The sequence below is a fragment of the Cyprinus carpio genome, chromosome B25 (assembly GCF_018340385.1).
Source record: "Cyprinus carpio isolate SPL01 chromosome B25, ASM1834038v1, whole genome shotgun sequence".
NCBI lineage: Eukaryota > Metazoa > Chordata > Actinopteri > Cypriniformes > Cyprinidae > Cyprinus > Cyprinus carpio.
The window spans coordinates 20,904,189-20,925,679 of NC_056621.1; the positions used below are offsets into that span (position 1 = coordinate 20,904,189).

A 21,491-nucleotide genomic window follows, 5' to 3' on the forward strand; every position below is an offset into this window, starting at 1 on the left:
ATTCAGGCCATTCATGATGGGAATACATTTTTTAATGCTGTATAGACATATTATAAAAATCAACAAATGGGTTTACTTGCTAAAAATAATATATATATATATATATATATATATATATATATATATATATATATATATATATATATATATTAAAAAAATACAAAATTATATACAACGTGTGCAACAAACAAAGTTTACCAAAATATTCACATTGACCCCAAGCTTTAGGTAGTTTATATGAAAATCAGATTGATCGCATTTAAAGAAATGAATATTTATTCAGCAAAGATCATTCAATTGATCAAAAGTGACTGTAAAGGCTTTCACATTGTTATATTGACCCAGAATACTGGAGTAATGGTGCTGAAAATTCAGCTTGCCATCACAGGAATGAACTACATTTTAAAATGTATTAAAATAGAAGAAAGTTGTAATAATAATTACATTTTACTATAATTTAGTGGCAATTTTACATCACGTGATCAAATAAATGCAGCCTCGGTGAGCAGAATATATTTCTTTTCAAAACATAAACATAAAAAATAAAACATACAGAGATCCAAAACTTTTGAACAGTAGTGTATACATATTTATACATGATAAACAAAACTGATTTATCAAGCAGTCATTAATTCACAAACTGAGATGCAATAAACAATAAAAAATGACCACCTTTTAAAATGTAAAATGTTTTTTATCAAACTAAGGTAGTTAGAAACAATCAAAATTCATAGTCTTCTAGAATGAGGACCTAAGAATTGTATGCAGGAGAATCTCGTTTTATCTCGTTTGCCTCACATACTATTTAGCTTATTTGTTTTTTTCTGTTTTGATGTTCTTTTTGCATTACCATTCTCATTCAGTTTGGTCAGAGTGTCCTGGTGTGCTCTTTGAGCTCTGAAAAAAAAAGAAGAAGAACAACATGAAATGCACTCATTAAAAGAACTTGTCATGAAATATTTGCTCTCTCTCCATTGACATTCTGTTTGTTTTATTCTGTGTTATTTGTTTTATTACGGTAACTCTTGTTACTGACCTCAGTTCTTCCTTAAGCCTCTTGAGTTTGTCATACAGTCTTTCATTTCTCACATCCAGGGGTGAGTTGGGGACAAACCAGCTTGCTACACACTTAAACATCACCACTACATGCTGGGCAAAGAGAGAGAGAATGAACTGAATCAATCATTCATTATCTTAATGTAATTATTCTGTATCTTGAATCACGTTCTTGTGTATGTCAGATTACCTCAAACAGAATGATGAAGATCAATCGTGCTGCCAGAATGACCCAAAACTGATTAGTTAAACTGAAGTCTTCATTACTCCTGTAGTCTCTGTAGCTGAAATGAAAACAATACAGTCAAAACACGCCAAAAAGAGGGAACTTCCACCAAAATTTCTAGGAACTATGTAAAGGTTACTCTGGCAACAAAGCACCTATTGGCTGCTGATACAAAAAGAACCAATCGGCTGTGCCATGTGATGATGACGTCATTAAGTCAGATTGTGTTTGACCTGCGCCATCTAGAGTTTCATGACAGAACTTTGGATTTGTCTGCTGTTTCCTACCATCAACTGCTTATGTCATATTCATGTTGCTCAAAATATATACTACTGGTTCTCTACTGAATAGTCTTACCCCCTAAAACATAAGCATTCGTTTAAAAACGGATGGACAGACAGATAGATTATTAGAAGGGTTAGTAATATTACCTGCAGTGTGTCACATTTCTGCCACTGTAAGTGACCATCTGAGCACTTGTGAAATCATCCCTGACTCTCTCATCACTTATATCAGCAATGGACAGAGTGTTGTTTATGTATCCAGCCATACAACTGAGAAACACACAAAGAAGATTAAAAGACACACTTGTGCTGCTGCAAATATATTGATCACGCAGTAGTGAAATATCATGTCCAACTCACTCAATGCCAGTAGCACTGCCGCTGGCACAGGGCCCGTAGAAGTACTGGTAAACCAGTCGTGGAATAAAATCAGAAGATATACCAATGACCAGTCCATTAGCAATGACTGCAAGCACACCAATCACCTCAAGCACATCTGTCCAAACACCTGAAATCATAAAGAGAGTCATATATATATATATATATATATATATAGAGTTATATATATATATATATACACACACATCTTTTCCATGACCATTGTCCATCCTCTCTTGTTTGCTGCCATCTTTCAATTTCAATTTGCAAGCAGCAATTAAGTGGCCAAGCACCTTTAAATTTCATCTCACCACACTGCTCTAAACGTACAGAGACCAGTCTTGTGATATCTGGCCAAACAGTTCAGAATTTATAAGCAAAAAGATCCATTTTCACATCTCTTGACCACTATGTGGCACTGTGCTGAAACTGTGCATGTAACCTCAGATCATGTGTTGCTCAAAGTGTTGCTGTCTATAGCCTCACGTCCACTTTGGCGAGTTCTTCGACAAATTCATTTGTGCGTTATTCGGAAATGGCATAACTGATCAACATGGTTTCTTAAGCCTCGTTCAGACTGTCAACCCAAATCCAGTTGTGTGCATATCTGATGACTGACGGTCCATACAAGCTATCGCAACTGTTCACATCCAATTTGTGTGTCCAGACGCGTTCTTTCGTCTTATGGAATATTCTTTTGTTTCTATGGCAATGCCATTGCGTTGTTATGCCTACGCTGAAAACAACAATAACAGCAATACAGTTTGCAAAACAGATGATGTCTTAGGCTGATGATACACCGGGCAACTCTGAGCAATGTCTCTTTGGCACTTTCCCATTACGAATGGGTAACAAATTTCTATCTGGATACTTTAGATCGGGCGTAGGCCCTCTGTCTTACCTGTTGCCCGAAGACAGCAACATTGCCCAAAGTTGCCCGACAACATTGTTCAAAAAGTTGCCCCATGTATCATCAGCCTTACGACATGACAACATGTTGCCGTCAGGCAGGATTTTATTTCGTCTTATGAGGCAGCGGCAGAAACACATTAGGCTGGAATGTGCAACTTTCTCCGTGCTGCTGTCTCCACTGGTTTCAAAACTCAAAGAAGTGCATACACTACCATTATACTGTCTTTTTATGCTTGACTTGCACTTTTTCAACAACACAAGCTTGTTTCTGCAAAGACATTCAGTATGTTTTCTACAAAACCGTCTGAGGTGTTTATGTTTTACGTGGCTTGATAACGTAAAAAATCTACACTAAATCTGATCTGACTGAAACAGATCTGAATAGTATTCCAAACTACTTATGAATGTTGCTCAAACAGATTTGCAAAAATCGGATTTCATGTAGTTCATTGTCATTCAGACAATCTAAAGGCAATGTTGCTAGGTCCCCAACCCGGGATCAATCCCGGGACGTGTTTGTGTTCACACAGAAGGCGACCCGGCAATTTTCCGGGTCCAACGTGCAGTGTGAAAGGGGCTTCTGAATGATCAGATTTCAATCAGAATTGCACAAAAAATCAGTCTAGGAGGAGGACATTTTCAAATTTACAGAAAATAAAATAAATGTATGGTGGAAAAAGACGTCATAGGGATTTGAATGCTTTCCCCTTCAGTGCCTGGTTTCTAAGGATAAGGGATCCTGTCAAAAACAAACTTCAGCTGCAACAGAAGGACACTTGAAAAAATTGTGCCAGACACAACCTCATTCTGGACTTATCAATGGTAATTTGGTTTTTAGGAATAGCAGTGACTACAACTCTCTCACAGTGAGATCAGAATGAGAATCTTTTCACTGAATATTCTCTTACCAATATCATTGGCCTTCGTTGGCACTAGTCTGCGCTCAAGGCTGACCATCTTAATGGCATCCAATCGGATCTCAATGATGTTGTTTAGAAGAGCCAACAATGGAGCCAAAGGAAATGCCGCTACAAAGATAGTAGTAAAACTGAACTGGATCACTGGGGAGTGGAGAAAAGGACAATGCAAAAATGACATATGTGTTTGTTTCAAAGAAATGAAAGATGTCATGCAAATCTCTGCAACAATGCTAGGTTATTGTGTGTGGTTGCCAAGTGGTTAAAGTGCTTTGAGTGGATGTTAGCATACAATTATATGTTAGTTGGAGGGGTGGTTATTGCTGGCCCACATCAAAAGAGAACACCCCCAAGTCCAAAACAATTATAACTGTTTCTTTAAGTGTATATTTTTAAGATCTGTACCCATTTCCAAGAACTCATTAAAGAGGCTGAAGCGATCCGTTTGAATCAGGCTGTAGTTTCTGTGGATTTCTTCGAGTTTGCAGTTCTCACAGAGTTCGGATCCTTCCTTGGCATTCATACACTCCTTCTTATAGCATTTGAAACACCTTCTCCTAAACTTCTGGGTCTTTTTCCTCTTCAACCACCGACTAAACCAGCTGCGGAAAGAAGATACAAAGTTCATAAAGAGAATCTGCTTGATTCTGATTCAGGTTCCTTAACTAAAACAAATCATTTTTATGTCTTTTGGCTCCGCTAGTAAACGTGCATTCTTCTGTATAACCAGTGTAGTCAGGAGTGACACTATTAAAGGGGTCATATGATGCAATTTCAAGTTTTCCTTTCTCTTTGGAGTGTTATAAGCTGTTCGTGAATAGATAAGATCCCTAAATTTGCAAAGATTAAAGTCTCAAACCCAAAGAGATATTCTTTATAACAGTTAAGACTCGTCCACGCTCTCTTGATTTTTATCGTTTAAACACGCCCCCACATCTCTACATCACAGTGTGGGAAGATTTGCATAACGCCGGCCAAATGTTCACGCAAAGAAAGAAGGAGTAACTTTGATTCTCGCTGTTGCCACTGCTGCCATGTTGTGGAGACGCTGTGTGTTTCATTGTAAAAGCGAAACTACTTTGTTTGCTCTTCCAAAAGAGGACACAACTAGAAATCAGTGTTTAAGTTGTATTTACAACACTGTTCCAGAACAGTTCAGCCCAAATATTCAGATGTGTGCAGTGCATTTTACGGAGGACTGTTTCCTGATCCTGGAAGAGAAGACTAAATTGGCACAAAAGCTGTTTCTATAAAGTGGGGCAGTTCCCATTTTTTCGAGGACAGTCTGGTGCTTCTGACTCACAGCCTGTAAGTACTTTATCATATGTAAGTACTTTATCAGATGACTCAAATGCGAGTTTTGAGCAGTGTAGAGTAGCGCTTGTTGTTTGTTGTTTCTCCGATCACAAATGCAGACATGGTTTTATGTTTATACGGCACGATGCAACGCAACACGTAAAAAGACAGTATAAGTCATTATGATCAGTAATTATGTCCCCACTGGATGCAACAACTGCCTCGTTTGTAATGGGTTTTACTGGTTTTGTCTCGTCGTGCCGGGACACATGGCATCACTGTATGGTGACGGGCGTAACATTTCCATCACACGCTTGAGGTATTCGGCCAATCATAATGCACTGGATAGCTGGCCAATCACAGCACACCTCACTTTTCAGAACGATGAGCTTTGTAAAAATCGATGCACTTCAGAAGGCGGTGCATAGAGGAGAAACAATAATGTACAGTATGTTGAAAATAATGTGTTTTTTTAACCTTAAACTGCATAAACACATTGTATTACACCAAATACACAAAATAATGTTCTTATTAGCAACATCATATGACCCCTTCAATTAATTTGTCAAAAAAAAAAAAATGTGATTTGCTCAAAATGAACCCATTACTGTTTTATGTCCATTGCTGTTTTTAAGTGAGGCTTAAATCAGGTAAACTAGCTGTTCATATAACAATGTGTAGTTAAAGATACACATTTGGAACATGGTTTTCGGTATTTTGTGAAATATGGCTTCAGTTTTGAATAAGTTGTTTTTTCCCAGCCTCAGTGTTAAATAATGTAAAGCAAATAAAAAAGTTCTACTTACGGACCAGAATATTCAAAGATATTGTTGAAGGTCTGTTTAAGTACCATGATAACAGACATCTGAATGAACAAATCTGTGAGACAGCCACTTGGGTGACACTGAATTGAAAAGGATGTAATATAGCATAAAAAAATCAGCAAGAAAAAGTGAAACACAGAACATAGTAGTGCATTTGTTTGTCTGTCACTGTAGAGAAAATGATAACAGCCACACCTCTTCCAGTCTCCATATGCCAGATATCCTCACATATCCTCCAGGATGACCATTAATCCTAAAACACAAATTAATGTTCAGTGCTCACTATTACTTTGCTATAATATAATATAATATAATATAATATAATATAATATAATATAATATAATATAATATAATATAATATAATATAATATAATATAATATAATATAATATAAACTTTTAATTTATCCAGGCTACCTTCCCAGAAAGAACGCTGTGTATATGAGAGAGGAGAACATTGTAAAGAACTGGAATATGAACATCTTGACTGTGAAACTCCTTTCAACGGCAGCATGGGAGTGCTTATTCTCTGTAAACAGGAAAAAAAGCAGTATATGATGAACACATATGGTTTCCAGTCAAAATGTTTGATAATTAAAGCCACAAACCCTGTTCAACTGACCCATTTCACTCAGCTTCATAGCTACTGTACAATTGACCTGCATAAAATAATTGTACATGGTTACAACTATTGTCATCATACAGTAGGTGAAAAGAGATAAATGTTCTGATATTCCAAAACCAAGTCCAGACTTGTTTAAATAGGAAACACATCAAAACAAGACTTTATTAAAACTACATTAAGACAACCATCTGTTCTCTGACAGACAGTGGGAGGTTTGTGAGCTTTTACCCGAGTCATGACGGTGATGGTGATGTAGTGAAGCACGGCTCCGAGCATCACGGCAACTGTTTGCGAATTCTCAGTAATGACCTTCCAAGGACTGTTTTCGGCCAGCAGCACAGTAGCGATCACTCGACACACAACCAGGACATGGGTCAAACCAATGATGATCAGCAACTGATGACACAGCACCACAGAAGCCAGTTAAACCATGTGTATATGAATGAAATCTTTTTTATGAGAGTAATGTCACCTCCACACGCCATCAGTTTCTTACCATGAGAGTGACTAAAACCATTACTATAGTGGAGCGTAGATAAGAGTGCCTGTGTATCTTAGGTTCACACTGTGCATTATTTACAATCTCCAGAATCAACTCCTCCTGCATGATACAAGCACATATGCAATCACATGTTATAAAACCATGCTAAACATTTAATATTTATAGTTCCTGAGAAGGGAACAAGACGCTGAATCATCAAATCAACACAGCGTCGGGAGTTCCCTCGAAGGGGAACTTCTTTACTTTCATTTGTCTACCTTATGCATCAGATCAAGATTTAATTCTTTGCATGCATTTTGAGAAACGATTTTTATATATTCATACTTTCATAGATATATTAGATATTTTGAAAATTAACCTGCTCCATCAACGCAGACAATGCTGTTCTAACTTAATAGCTGCTAGTTTCCGCTTAAAGAGCATCAGTGTAGTTAATGTTGGTTGTTATATAGACTGTTGTTCGTACCTCTTCCTCGCACCAGTCAAAGACCTTCCATGCACACACGTAAGATGATCTGTGACGCTTCCAGAACTCCAGAAACACAGTAGCTGCGCACAAGACATTGACATCTGACATAACACTGACTCACTTCAACTCAAATGCGTTTAGAGCTGTTGAACTTACCCCACACTGCCATGAACATGGCGAATGCCACTGTTCCCTCATTATCAAACAGAAGGGTCACCTGCAAATGTGACCCAAAAGACACAGTGTCAGCACACTACACATTACAATAGTTTAACCTTTATTTGCAGCTAACAAGGAACTTTTTTGCAAGATCTCTTAAAGTTTTGAATAAACGTTCTTCCAGTAACACTGATAAAGCTTTCAAAGCAAAGTAATCTGTTCTAAAAACCATTTATACATGTGTCAAACATTACTATTTACTACTTGTTTCAGAGCTTTTGCTAATATACAATCATTATTCACATGGTGCAGCCCATTGGTTTTAGTTGCATCAGCAGCCAACGAGCTTGCTGCTCAACATTCAAATACTTGGCTAATGCTTGCTGCAGCAGTTGCAGCATGCTCACAAACCCTCCACCTCCCCAGCTCCACCTGTATAGATCTGCTAAGGGGTAATATCACATATGCTATATATGCAGAGTTATTTCATATATGTTATGTAGCAATACATGTTAATATGTAGCAATGAGTGATGTGAATCATGTGGAAGGGCATTGAGTGCTTCTGATAAGTGGGTGTCATGGGATATTGCACATGTTTGGATATGTAAATATGTAACTGTGTCAGTGCCCAGTAAACTGAATAAAAAGTACAGTACCTTTGCATACATGCAGGTTTCAGAAAGCTCCCACACTTTGCATGTTTTATCACACAGAGGGCACATAATTACATTTGACTGGCACACCTCCTTTCTGTGTACACACACACACACACACACACAAACACACACACACCAACTGGTTTTACTTCTGGACCCATAATTTAAATTTAAACATCAAACACTGAAGTTTATTAATATTAGGTTACTCACATGAGAGGACTTGTGTTGTAGAAGGCCAGGCCATACAGGAACACTATGACACCAATTACAGAAGCAGGAATCAAGAGAAATGTGTACCAGCCCAGCCACAGGAAATACAGAGCCACCTTCTCACCAAGATAGTTTCTGACAACACACACATAAAAAAAAAAAAAACATCAAGAAAATTTTAAATATACATTCAATTTATGCCAGAATGGGGGTAAGTCTCTAACAAATAGAAGGGGATGAGTAAAATCAGAGAACCTGACGTTAGTTATGGGTTGCCCTTTGAAACAAGCAGACCATCGAGCCCAGCTCTGCTTCAAATCCTTCTGCTCCCTTTTCTAGAAATTAAAAGGCACAAATTAATTATATATCTTTTTTTAAACAAAAGGATACAAATATGTTTCCGATCAGATATTCACTGTGACCAGCAGTGTTGGCTAAGTTACACACAAAAAAAAGTAATAGAAATTACTGATTCTTTAAAATTGCAATTTGATAACATTACTGATTGCTGCATTTAAAAAGTACTTAATTTACTTTCAAGTTCCCTTTAAGTCACTTTACTTTTCAAGTTATCCAACCTAAAAAAATAAAAAATAAACTTCAAAGTGAAACTCATAATTCTTTCAGTAATTTAATATTGACTGAAAAGAAAAAATTAAAAAATATAAAAACAACAACCTGAACGATCACTTGCATTCTGATAACAGCAAAACATTCACACTCTTATCTGCATGAACATTTTTGATCATACAGATAAGAGTAATACATCATTTGAAACGGTGAAAGGTCTACTTTCATTTGTATACACTCGCAACATCAATAAAACACTGTGCTTTTGTAAAATTAATAAAACAAACAGGGTGTGCTCTGTCTCCTTGAACTCTAAAATCTGCCATAAAAATGAAGTAAGTCATATTGAAAACAAATATTCTCTGATGAAGTAATCCATATGAAACCAACACAAGGTCCAGTCTTTCCTGTCAGAGCTCATTACTGTGTATACCCAACTCATGTACATGTACAATCATCACCCTGAGATATCGTTAAAGGGGTCATATGACATTGCTAAAAATAACATTATTTTGTGTATTTGCTGTAATAATAATGTACGTTATTGTTTCTCCTCTATACCCCACCTTCTGAAACGCGTCTATTTAAAAAAAAAAAAAAAAAAAAAAAAAAAAAAAAAGCTAATCATTCTGAAAAGTGAGGTGTGCTGTGATTGGCCAGCTATTCAGTGCATTGTGATTGGCTGAAAACCTCAAGCGTGTGACGGAAATGTTACGCCCCTTACCATACTGTGATGCTGTGTCTCGGCAAGATGAGACAAAACCAATAAAACCCATTACAAATGAGGCATTTGTTGCATCCAGTGGGGACATAATTACTGATTATAATGACTTATACTGTCTTTTTACGCGTTGCATATCACGCAGTGTAAACATAAAACCATGTCTGCATTTGTGATCTGAGAAACGACAAACAACATGTGCTACTCTACACTGCTCAAAACTCGCATTTGAATCATCAGTAGCTAATTCTTTAAATATGAAAATGTACTTACAGGCTGCGAGTCAGAAGCACCAGACTGTCCTTGTAAATTTGAAATTGCCCCACTTTATAGAAACAGACACCGGCAATGTAGACTACCTTCACAGGAAACAGTCCTTGTCCTCCGTAAAATGTGCTGCACACATCTGAATATTTGGGTTGAACTGTTCTGGAACAGTGTTGTAAATACAACTTAACCACTGATTTCTAGTCGTGTCCTCTTTTGGAAGAGCAAACAAAATATTTTCACCTTCACAATGAAACACACAGCATCTCCACAACATGGCGACGGCGGCAACAGCGAGAATCAAAGTTACTCCTTCTTTCTTTGCGTGAACATCTGGGCGGCAATATGCAAATTTTCCCACACAGTGACGTAGAGAAGTGGGGGCGTGTTAGAACGAGCCGTTTCGGGGGGCGTGGACGAGTCTTAACTTTTATAAAGAATATCTTTTTGGATTTGAGACTTTAGTCTTTGCAACTTTACAGATCTTCTTCATGCACCAAGAGCTTGTAACACTCCAAAGAGTAAGGAAAAATTGAAATCGCATCATATGACCCCTTTAAATACATTTGCATATAATTAATCTGGAGCGTGGACTCTGTATGATAGATGTAGAAAATGCTGTGAATGAGAGGATATAAAATAAAATCAAACCTCATGTAAACAAAAGTGAGTCTCAAAAACATTTTTTTTCATGAGATCTGGCAGATATTCTGAAACACCTAAGAAAGAGGAAAACAGGAGAAGGCATTACGAATCGACACTTCTGGAGGAGTCATACAAAGACTAGCATAATACAGTCATCTCATGTAAAGCAATACGCAATGAATGTGCAATCTAGCAATCAAACTGTTACTCACCTTCTGATTCAATGTATGTGTGATGCAGAATGAAATCAACGATACGAATCCTGAAACAGAGCCACAGTACATCAATGTGTGATATAAAGTATTGGCCAGGAATCTGTCAGTTGGTTAAAATACACTGAACCGTAAACCACAGAATTATGCAAATCACAAATTGCATTCGTTAAAAACTTCTACTCTATCTTTTTGCTTCCTGAGGTCTTCAAACAGTCAGAGAGCTGTATATGTGATGTCCTGAAAGTGGTTTTCAGAGTGTTTTGGTGTAAATGTATTACCTGATGGACTGAGGTATAGTACCCTGCTGCTCACAACTCCAGTTACAGGCGTCAGACACTTTCAAGAGATACCGGTAAGTCTCGAAAATATTTTGTGGTGCTCGGATGCAATAAAACACTTTTTCATCCTCATCGCCAATTTTCTTAAATAAAAGAAAAAAAGAAAAATCACCAAATACAGAGAGTAAAGCACACATTTGACAACAGCTATGGAGCTTAATTATTAGTACCAATCCCCAAACAATATGATAAAGCAGTACCATTATATAGTTTTGAACTCTAATTGTCCTAATAATAATAATAATAATAATAATAATAATAATTATAATAATAATAATTTTAGTGGTATATTTAAGCACTGCCAAGTCTTGCTAACTAAACTTTAAACTGTATCGATGACTTTCACACCTTCAGAAACAAAGACGAGACCGATGTTTGAGCAATGAAACTGTGTAAAAGAGAACCGCAGTTTTACACTTAATTGTTGTGTCAGCAATTACGCAATGTTTTCAACCCTTTTATAGGGAAACAACAACTACTTACACAACAAAGAGGAATATGCTCTTCTTGTGTCAAGACATTACATATTTAAAAATACCTAAATCAAGAACTCAAAAATGGAAAAACTCACTTACATGTACATGTAATTTCTTCTTCTTTAAACTTTCAATGAAAGCTCTCTGCTTTTTGAAGATGTGGTTGTTCTCATCCTCTGAGAATTTTCCCACCAGAACATAATCGAAGGTCAGAGGAGGATGCTGATGTCCAGAAGAATAAATAAAGTATTGTTAATAAATGATTATATCAGCATAAAAACATTTACACTTGCACATACCACTTACATAAATGCATACTATGTAACCATTCACATCATTGTAGTGGCTTTCCTTTGTGTGTATAAGCTATAAACAATTTAACCTACTTTTAGAAGGATTTGGAATTCTACAAATGATATATATATATATATATATATATATATATATATATATATATATATTCCAATTCTTTGTTCCACTGACAATATAAATATGTATTCAATTAAAACAAGATGCATTTTCACTAGTGGTGTGCTATAGGCCTTACCACTGGTGGCATTGGTGGGATTTCAATGCCATTCTCATTTACAACTCCGAAGATTTCTAAAAGGTCAATGCTCCCCTACAACAACACAATATATACAGTTCAGAACAATAACCTCATTTACAAGAAGATAAAAAGGTGGAAATGTAATCATGTTCTTAAAACAGTAAGAGTGTAAAAAAAGACTATTGTAAAGCAAGGAAAAGAATGTAAAAAGAAAGAAAGAAGGGATCACAGACAAGGATTTCAGCTATTTTTGGCTCAGAAATGCCCTTTAGATCAGTATCAAACTCGTCCATTTACACTTCAATCCATTTTTGACCTTGTGTTCTTACTCTAATGTGAAATAATTGACAAAGATGCAGCTCCATGCACATTTCTGAAAGCTGAAATAAAAATCAACACATTTTGGAAAGTTCCGAAGAACAGCCAAGTTCTACTTTCATTCTCCTGACTGATCTTGAAGTTGGTTGTGAAACCAAGACTGGCCAAGTAACCTTCCTCAAGAGTATGCCTGCGAATGCCAGAAATACCTTCATGCTAACTCAAGTTATCAAGTCATGGGGGTTTACGTCATTTCTGCTTTTTAATAGCTGTTGTATAGTTCACATACCTAGATACGAGCCACTGTGTGTAGCTATCAATGCAAGTTTTCTTAAAACAAATCAGAGGAGCTCAGAGCTGTGTAAACGTCCCACAGCAACACAACAATAGCAAGTGTTTTGATTGGTAATGAAGACGACAGAACGTTTTGTGTTACTTGCCGTGACTATAGATACTGCTTCTCCATGACAGCTGCTGCAGACAAATAAACCTGAATTAACTGACAGCTTCACGCCGTCAATCAAACCAGTATCTCTGTGATCTTCAATCTTTTCATGGGTTAGTGGAAGTTTCTCTGGGTTCGTTTCTGTATTTAAGAGTTACTTCCCTTACATTTACAACACACTAGGTCCTCAGTCCGGGTGTAATTCGCTTTATCTTAATCTATATTAAAACTTTAGCTGTTCCTCTAAAACACCACAATGAGTGAAAATCATTGTAAGCAACGCAAATGTTGCATGAGCTTGATAATGCCTTGCTCACACTGATTTGTGTGCAAACAGTTTCTGTAATCTTTTCATTCTTGTCACAAAAGCAAAACAAAACTTGAGGTCATTCTGTAGTCTAGTGAATCAATGTTATCAAGGAACCACTCTAGTAGGTATAGAATATATATATATATATATATATATATATATATATATATATATATATATATATATATATATATATATATATATCAGTCAATATATATATATATATATATATATAAGTCAATTGGCACTAAGAAACTTTTCCCAATGAGGCCAGAGCTACTCAGTGACACTGATGTTAGGAGAGGGGCTGGAGTTCACCTCACCTGCCGCCGGTGGCTCATTGTCCGCTTCATCTTCTTCAGAGCTCCAGGTGTGTGACAGCTGCGCCGGATTCACGCCGTTTAGACGAATCGTTAATCATTCGCCATTACAAAGCAAAGCGTTCACACAAAAGATGCATGTGAAACTCAGATAGACTTCCGTGCTGCGACAAGGAACTAAACAGCTATTGTTGGCTTCACTGACACCAAAGCCGAGGAATGCGGCCGGATTACTCCGTCGTGACGTCACGAAACGTGCGTTTGCGTCTGATAACAAAACTCATCATAAGAGCGCAATAACCCAAACATATGCGTCTAGTGTAGTTACTTTTATCTTTTATATTAAAACAACAACGACAACAATTCTGCAAGTCTCAAAAGAAGTAAAATATATATTATATCATAAAGCCATATATATATATATATATATATATATATATATAGGCTTTGTGTGGAAAATTCAGTCAATTTACCCTTAAGAATTGTCATGTTCATCCTGTGGCCCAAACTGACAGATTATTTTATCAGTTTATTGTAAATGAAAATCATAACCCAAGTCCCTTTCTGAATCTGCATGCAATTAGAAGTTTTGCCAACAGGTGGAAGCACGAGCTCTATTAAAGTTCTATAAAAGACTGCAGGGGCTGTGCGGGAACCTCCAGCCTGGAGGTTAAACAAAATGTGTGTGTGTGTGTGTGTGTGTGTGTGTGTGTGTGTGTGTGTGTGTGTGTGTGTGTGTGTGTGTGTGTGTGTGTGTGTGTGTGTGTGTGTGTGTGTGTGTGTGTGTGTGTGTGTGATCTTTCATTCATTCATCCATCCATATTTGTTTGTTTGATTCTTATGGTGCGTTCAAGTCATCTTGTATCGATCGATTTTCTTTAAGCCCCGATCTGTACGAGTTGGGGGCGTGTCAGTGATTAACATGGCGGAATCAATGGATGCAACGTCTGTAGTTGACGGTAAATTTTAATTGAATTTCAATGTTTACTAGTCTATAAACTGTAATTTATCATGATCATCATTAATCTTTTTATAAGCAGCAAGTTAATGAATTACAACATTGAATTACAACATTTGTGCACCTTTAGATGAGAAATGGTTTGATTCGCAACATTGCACATGGCTTTAACATTTTTTTTTATCTCTCCTTTTAGCATTTTTCTATAAGCAGAGTTATTAAACTTTGCTGTAATTTCTTGCTATTCATTAAAAGAAGGTACAGCGCCATCTTGCTCCGACGAAACTGACTTGAACGCACCTCACGTCGTCAGCACGACTTCCCTCCTCGTAATTACGAAATTCCCAGGAGGACTTGAACGCACCATTATTTATTTATTTAGTTAGTAGTTTGTTTGTTTGTTACTTATTGAAACTTTACAAAAGCATTTTACATCATTATAACGAAAGTACCCTGATACCCTTTTATCATCTATCAAGAAAGACCAAGAATATACACATGCATAGTTGTTTGCATCCATACAGTCCTTACACTTTTTTTTAAGGATTTAGGTAAATTTTTATAAAAAAAAATATATATATATATATATATATATATATATATATATATATATATATATATATATATACAGAGCTGGGTAGATTACTTATGAATTGTAATCAGTTAAAGATTACAGATTACATGACAAAATTTGTAGTCAGTAATATAATCTCTTAGATTACACATTTTTGGTAATGTAATCTGATTACTTTTGGATTACATTTAGATTACATTTGTGCTAACCCTAATTTGATATCACATAGGCTATACTGAATTAGCCTAATCTTGTACTATTTTGACAGATACAAAGAAAGAATATATTCCAAAAAAAAAAAAAATATTTTTAAAGATAAAGAGAAATAATAGCTTCTTTTTCAAGTGCAATGTATGGACAGTTAATACTTACAAAATACTAACACTAATGTACCTTGCTGTCAGTGTTTGCTAGTAACACTGAATAAAACAAAATCACATCTTATGATTTTAAAGGATATTTACGTAAATTTAGAAAACAGCTACATTACAAAAAACAATATTGAAAAACATGAAATTCACAACAATATCACTGCTAGGTCAAATATTTAATCTTAAAAACATTAGAAGTGTATATGACTGTATCAATGAAAAACATCAAACAATAGCTACATTGCAAACATGAATTTTGAAAAAGACTAAATTCACACAGCAATGACATTTCTATCCATCTCAAAACATTTTAAGTGCATAGTAACAATGAGGAAAAGACAAAAAATATTACAAAAATGAATATTAAAGAACATGAAACTCACAACAATAACACTGCTAATATATATATATATATATATATATATATATATATATATATATATATATATATATATATATATATATATATATATATATATATATATATTAAAGACCATTTCTTGGTCAAATCTTTCATCTCAAACAGCTTTCCCTATCCGATCTTTTTTTTTTCTCGTCTCAAGAAATATCTGCGTCCACACGAAACCACAAAACCAACACAAAATGATGTAGTATACATGCCAGACCAGCATGTGGTGCTGTAATTACACTAAAAACGAAAAAGAAGAAGACTTGGACTATGCGCATAAACCTTGCGCGTAGTATACAAACGAACATGGAACAACACATTTATTAATCTGTGTTAATGTTAGTTAATAAAAAGACAATCCTTCAGTGTTTGTTCATGTTTTTGTTGCTGTTACGTGACATAGCGGTGTCTGAATGGAGGCAAGACGTGGGCTGATGACGTCATCGTTTCAGAAAATAAACAGATTTGCTGTCTGCACGAAAACGCAAAGGCGGCGTTTTCAAATTTATCCACTCTGGGACCCGGTTTCAAAAAATATCGGTTTCACAGCAAATTAGTCATTGGTAGGCAGAGCTTACACTGAACAGTGACATTTTTCCCGTGTCTTTCTTTAAAAATGAAATCATGTCAGTACATCCAGCGATTAAAGGCTGCGTTCCCCTCCATTTTCCGTTATCTTGTTGCTGATTTCTTCTGAGCGTGATTCTGACACCCCATACCACATCCCCCCACCCACCCCCGCCTGAAAAACTAAAAAAATCACGAATGTATAAGCGGCAGGTTTAATAGGAAAAATATAAACGTTAAACAAAGGAAACTTAGGCGAATCATTTAATTGTGAACGACTTATTACCATTGTGTTAATAATATGTAATCATGTAATCCATAAAAAAGTAACTGTAGTCTGATTACGAGTATTTTAAAAAGTAGTTTACTCTAATTACAAGTACTTGAGTTTTGGAATCTGATTACGTAATCCAGATTACATGTAATCCGTTACTACCCGGCTCTGTATATATATATTTTCTAATTATTATTATTATTATTATTATTATTATTATTATTATTATTATTATTATTATTAAAATGAGCTAAAGTAACAAGATTTTTGAACATTTTGTACCAGCTTATTTAATTGTGTACGGTCTACGTAATATATTTAAAAATTAAGTTTACTTAATTTCTGTTGAACCTACATGAATAACTTTGTTGACATGTAACTTCCTGTGCAGTGGATCTGTAGTTTCCTTTCAATCGGTCATGTTCGACGTTATGTCAGAAAGAGACTGACAAATGGGGTTTCACTGGAGTGTTTTCAAAGTGAGTCAGCTGTTGGTGTAACGGCGCGATTCAGAGGTTCATCAAGAGCTTCCTGCTTTCAGCTCCCACGTTCCCCTTAGCACTTCATCACGTCTGAAAAAGCTTTTTAATAGAGTTTTCGGGTTGTGTTTGTGTCTTTTTAAAGATGTCTTTCCGCCCGTGTGTTTCTGGGTGAAGTCGATATATGGCTCCTCGTGATGGCCACAATTGCTGTGTCACGTGTCTGGGCTTTCAGCAATCTGAGACTGCGTTCGTGGATGACTTATGTTCTCATTGCAGGGACATGACCATCTCGGCGTTAAGATCAAGACTCAATTACCTTGAAAGGTATGGAGTCCCCTCTGCCATACCCGATCTAGCTCCTTTTCTCGTAAGAGGGCTACTTCTGCTGGTGTCCAGAGTGATCTGAGGGTTACCGTGTGGGCTTTCCCAACGAGCCAGCCTCCTCGGCCACACACCCCTCACAAACGCTGCAGCCGGTTGAGTTTCTGGATGAGTTTGCTGGACCCTCTCATCAGGATCCCAGCATCTCATTCGAGACTAAGGAGGAAGACCAAATGTCGATCTCCGCATCACAAGGTGGGCTTGAGTCCTCAGGAGATGAGGATTTGGCTGTGTTGCCTCCCTCGGGAGTGCCAGCGTTGCCCAAGTCTTATCACAAGCTGACGGCTGTGCTTTCCCGGGCAGCTGAGAGCATCGGGCTCAAGTGGAATCCTCCACCCTGTCCCGAGTGCTCGAGGTTGGATGATTGGTTCCTGGGGGCTGCACGCGCTCATCAGCAGCACCCCCCTCTGGTTCCTTTCTTCCCAGAGGTGCACCAGGAAGTGACCAGTTCATGGAAGACACCTTTAACTTCCCAAAACCGTTCTGGTGCTTCCTCCGCCTTCACTGCCCTCGATGGTGGAGTGGCCAAATGGTATGCTGGAATACCCCCAGAGGAGCGTTCTGTTGTGATGCAACTGTGTCCTCAGAGTGCCACCACATGGCGTGGTGGTCCCAAGCTTCCCTCCAAAGCCTGTAAGTTCTCATCCACAGTTGTGGTCAAGGCTTACAGAGCTGTGGGTCAGGCCACTTCTGCTCTGCCAGCATGGCCACCTTTTTAGGTCTACCAGGCCAAGGTGCTGAAGGAGCTGCACGGGGGCAATGCTGACCCAGAGGTTTTGCTGGAGGCGTGCACTGCTACCAACCTCACTATCTGGGTGATGAAGGTCACTGCACACTCCAGGTGATGTCCACTTTGGTGATCCAGGAGCGCCACCTATGGCTGAACCTGGCAGACATGAGGGAGTCTGATTGGAATCAGCTCCTCAACTCCTTCGCCTCTTCAGTGACGTGGTGGAGAATTTTGCCCAGCAGTTCTCTGCCGCCCATAAGCTGTCTGAGGCCATCAACCATATTTTGCCCCAGCTCAGCCACCTCAGCCTGCTTGTCGCCGAGGGCGCCGCCCTGTGGTCTCCTCCACTCCCGCTTGGCCAAAGCAGCAACCTCCACCCCAGCCGCAGTGAGGAGATAGCCGCAGAAAGGCAGCGCAGCCATCACTACCCCCAAACCTGCTAAGCGTCAGGCCAAGCTGCGTTCCTGTGACGGGCAACCCAGAGTTGGGGATGTCAGCTCTTCAGGAGATGGTAGAAGGACCACTCCTTCCCCTGGAGGAATTGCTAGGGGAGAATCCTTTGTTCTTGTTTGTTTTTTTTTTTTTTTTTGTTTTTTTTCAAACCTTCATTAAAAGAGCTGTTTCCTCTACCTCCGGGTCCCAAGAGGCAGCGGACAACAGTTGGCGACGTGCTTCCTCGAAACACTCTCGTCCCCCTCTTCCCTTGCCAGTTTCCATGCAGAGCCGGCTCAAGAACGCATTGGCTTCTCATGCCCTCTTTGCCGTATCTTGGAATCAGACGAGTGCTCACACTCCGCCCCTGCTAAGGGACGCTATGCCTCCCATGCCGGGGCCATCTGTTCCGCCTCACTGCCCCACTGTGGGTACGCCTGTTGTTCCTTTGACCCGGCTGGATCGGTTTCTGGGAGCCTGGCTAGAGCTCCCCAGCCCTTTCCGCTGGCTCATCCGAACAATCAGGCTCGGCTACGTGATTCAGTTCACCTGTCATCCCCCAGGATTCAGGGTGTTCGCGCAACGATGGTGGGCAAGGGTGCTCCTGTCATGCGTGTGGAGGTCGCAACCCGGCTGGCAAAGGGCGCGATAGAGCCGGTCCCTCCAGCCGACATGTAGTCCAGCTTCTACAGCTCCTACTTCATAGTGCCCAAGAAAACAGGTGGGTTACGGGCAATCCTGGACTTGTGTACCTTGAACTGAGCTCTTCACAGACTTCCATTCAAGATGTTAACGCCCAAATGCATTTTCGAATGCATTCGCCAGTTGGATTGGTTTGCAGCGATCGACAGGAAGGACGCGTACTTTCATGTCTTCATTTTTACTCGACACAGACTGTTTCTTTGGTTTGCTTTCGAGGGGCAGGCATATCAGTACAAGGTTCTCCCAGTCGGGTTGGCTCTGTCTCACCACGTCTTTACAAAAGTCACAGAGGGAGCTCTGGCTCCTCTCAGGGAGCAAGGTGTCCGTATCCACAACTACCTCGACGACTGGCTGATTCTAGCTCACTCTCGAGCATGGTTGTGCACGCACAGGGATCTGGTGCTCAGACACCTCGCCCATCTGGGTCTTCGGGTCAACTGGGAAAAGAGCAAACTCTCCCCTGTGCAGAGGATCTTTTTTCTCAGTATGGAAATAGACTCTGTCGGCATGTTCACGCAGCTTACGAACGAGCGTGCAGTCACTGCTGAATTGCCTGATTCAATTCAAGGGCAAGAGAGCAGTTCCACTGAAACTATTTCAGAAGCTCCTGGGGCATATGGCATCTGCAGCAGCAGTCATACCGCTTGGGTTGCTTCATATGAGACTGCTTCAGCACTGGCTTTACGGCCAAGTCCCGAGATGGGCATGGCAACTGGGCACGCTCCAAGTGACCATCACTCCAGCCTGCCTCCGAACCTTCAACCCGTGGTTGGACCTCTCTTTTCTACGGGCTGGCGTTCCCCTAGAACCAGTGTCCAGACATGTTGTTGTGACAACAGATGCCTCTGCCTCGGGCTGGGGTGCCATGTGCAATGGGCATGCTGTGTCAGGCTTCTGGACAGGACCCCGACTTCAGTGGCATGTCAATTGCCTCGAGTTGCTAGCAGTACAGCTTGCTCTGCACCGTTTCAGGGCCCTGCTGAGGGTCAAGCATGTTCTGGTCCGTATGGACAACACTGCAACCGTAGCGTACATCAACCATCAGGGCGGTCTACGGTCCCGTCGCATGTCGCAACTCACTTGCCATCTCCTTTTGTGGAGTCAGAAGCATCTGAGGTCACTTCGTGCCATTCACATCCCGGGCAGGCTCAATCGTGCAGCCGACGAGCTTTCACGTCAAGAGTCTCGTCCCGGGGATTGTAGACTCCACCCCCAGTCAGTTCAGCTGATTTGGGAATGCTTCAGAGACACTCAGGTAGACCTGTTTGCCTCTCCAGAGAATCCCACTGCCAGTTGTTTTACTCCCTGACCGAGGGCACCCTTGGCAGGGATGCTGTGGTGCACAGCTGGTCGCTGGGCCTGCGCAAGTATACCTTTCCCCCAGTGAGCCTTCTTGCACAGACATTGTGCAAGATAAGGGAGGACGAGGAGCAGGTCCTCATGGTTGCACCTTGTTGGCCTGGCCAGACCATCTTTCTCAGAGACGGTTCACCCTCTGGCACCCGCATCCCGATCTTTGGAATCTACATGTGTGGGTTCTAGATGGGTCACGGAAGGTTAAGGTACCTTGCCATCTCAGATGGTAGCTACCATCACTTCGGCTAGGGCCTTGTCTACCAGACAGTCAGTCCCTGTGTTGGACTAGGTGCCTCCATGTGTTGTGATTCCCCTTTTTTTGGGCAATCCCACGTGTGTATTTCCACAGTAATCTCTTGATAGCGTGTGTCTTTCCCTTGGCGAGCCACCTTGCCGTCTCTGTCGTTGAAACATTCCACCCTGCAGGCTAGGTACCTCAGAGATTCATGTGAATCACCACCTGCCTTTGTAAGTCCTCCTACGTGCAGGCAGCCTGCTAGCATACGTCCAGCTGGAATATGCTACCCAGTGCATTCTGTGTCTGGTATAGGCCCTATTGGGT

The 21,491-nt window shown here is 39.4% G+C and overlaps 1 protein-coding gene across 1 annotated transcript; it reads right to left on the reverse strand.

The window, feature by feature from the left end:
• Positions 1-258: 258 nt before the first annotated feature.
• Positions 259-13,952, reverse strand: LOC109080856 (anoctamin-9-like). Its single transcript, XM_042753597.1, has 24 exons — positions 13,697-13,952; positions 12,298-12,372; positions 11,850-11,972; positions 11,215-11,357; positions 10,934-10,983; positions 10,728-10,795; positions 8,774-8,853; positions 8,519-8,653; positions 8,306-8,399; positions 7,645-7,705; positions 7,486-7,568; positions 7,014-7,118; positions 6,746-6,913; positions 6,515-6,551; positions 6,310-6,421; positions 6,089-6,146; positions 5,876-5,973; positions 4,179-4,375; positions 3,765-3,917; positions 1,927-2,074; positions 1,714-1,836; positions 1,247-1,340; positions 1,037-1,149; positions 259-897 (listed from the first exon to the last, which is right to left on the reverse strand). The coding sequence occupies exons 1-24, from the start codon at positions 13,724-13,726 to the stop codon at positions 795-797; spliced, it is 2,451 nt and encodes an 816-aa protein (XP_042609531.1). The 5' UTR covers positions 13,727-13,952; the 3' UTR covers positions 259-794.
• Positions 13,953-21,491: the final 7,539 nt, after the last annotated feature.

Excerpts from the sequence above, each read along its gene's own strand:
- LOC109080856 (XM_042753597.1), bottom strand. The coding sequence starts at position 13,726 with ATGAAGCGGACAATGAGCCACCGGCGGCAG. Across the intron at positions 8,654-8,773 it reads CAACCCATAACTAACGTCAG|AAACTATCTTGGTGAGAAGG; the intron begins GTTCTCTGATTT and ends GTGTGTTGTCAG. Across the intron at positions 4,376-5,875 it reads ATCTTTGAATATTCTGGTCC|CTGGTTTAGTCGGTGGTTGA; the intron begins GTAAGTAGAACT and ends TTCTTTCCGCAG.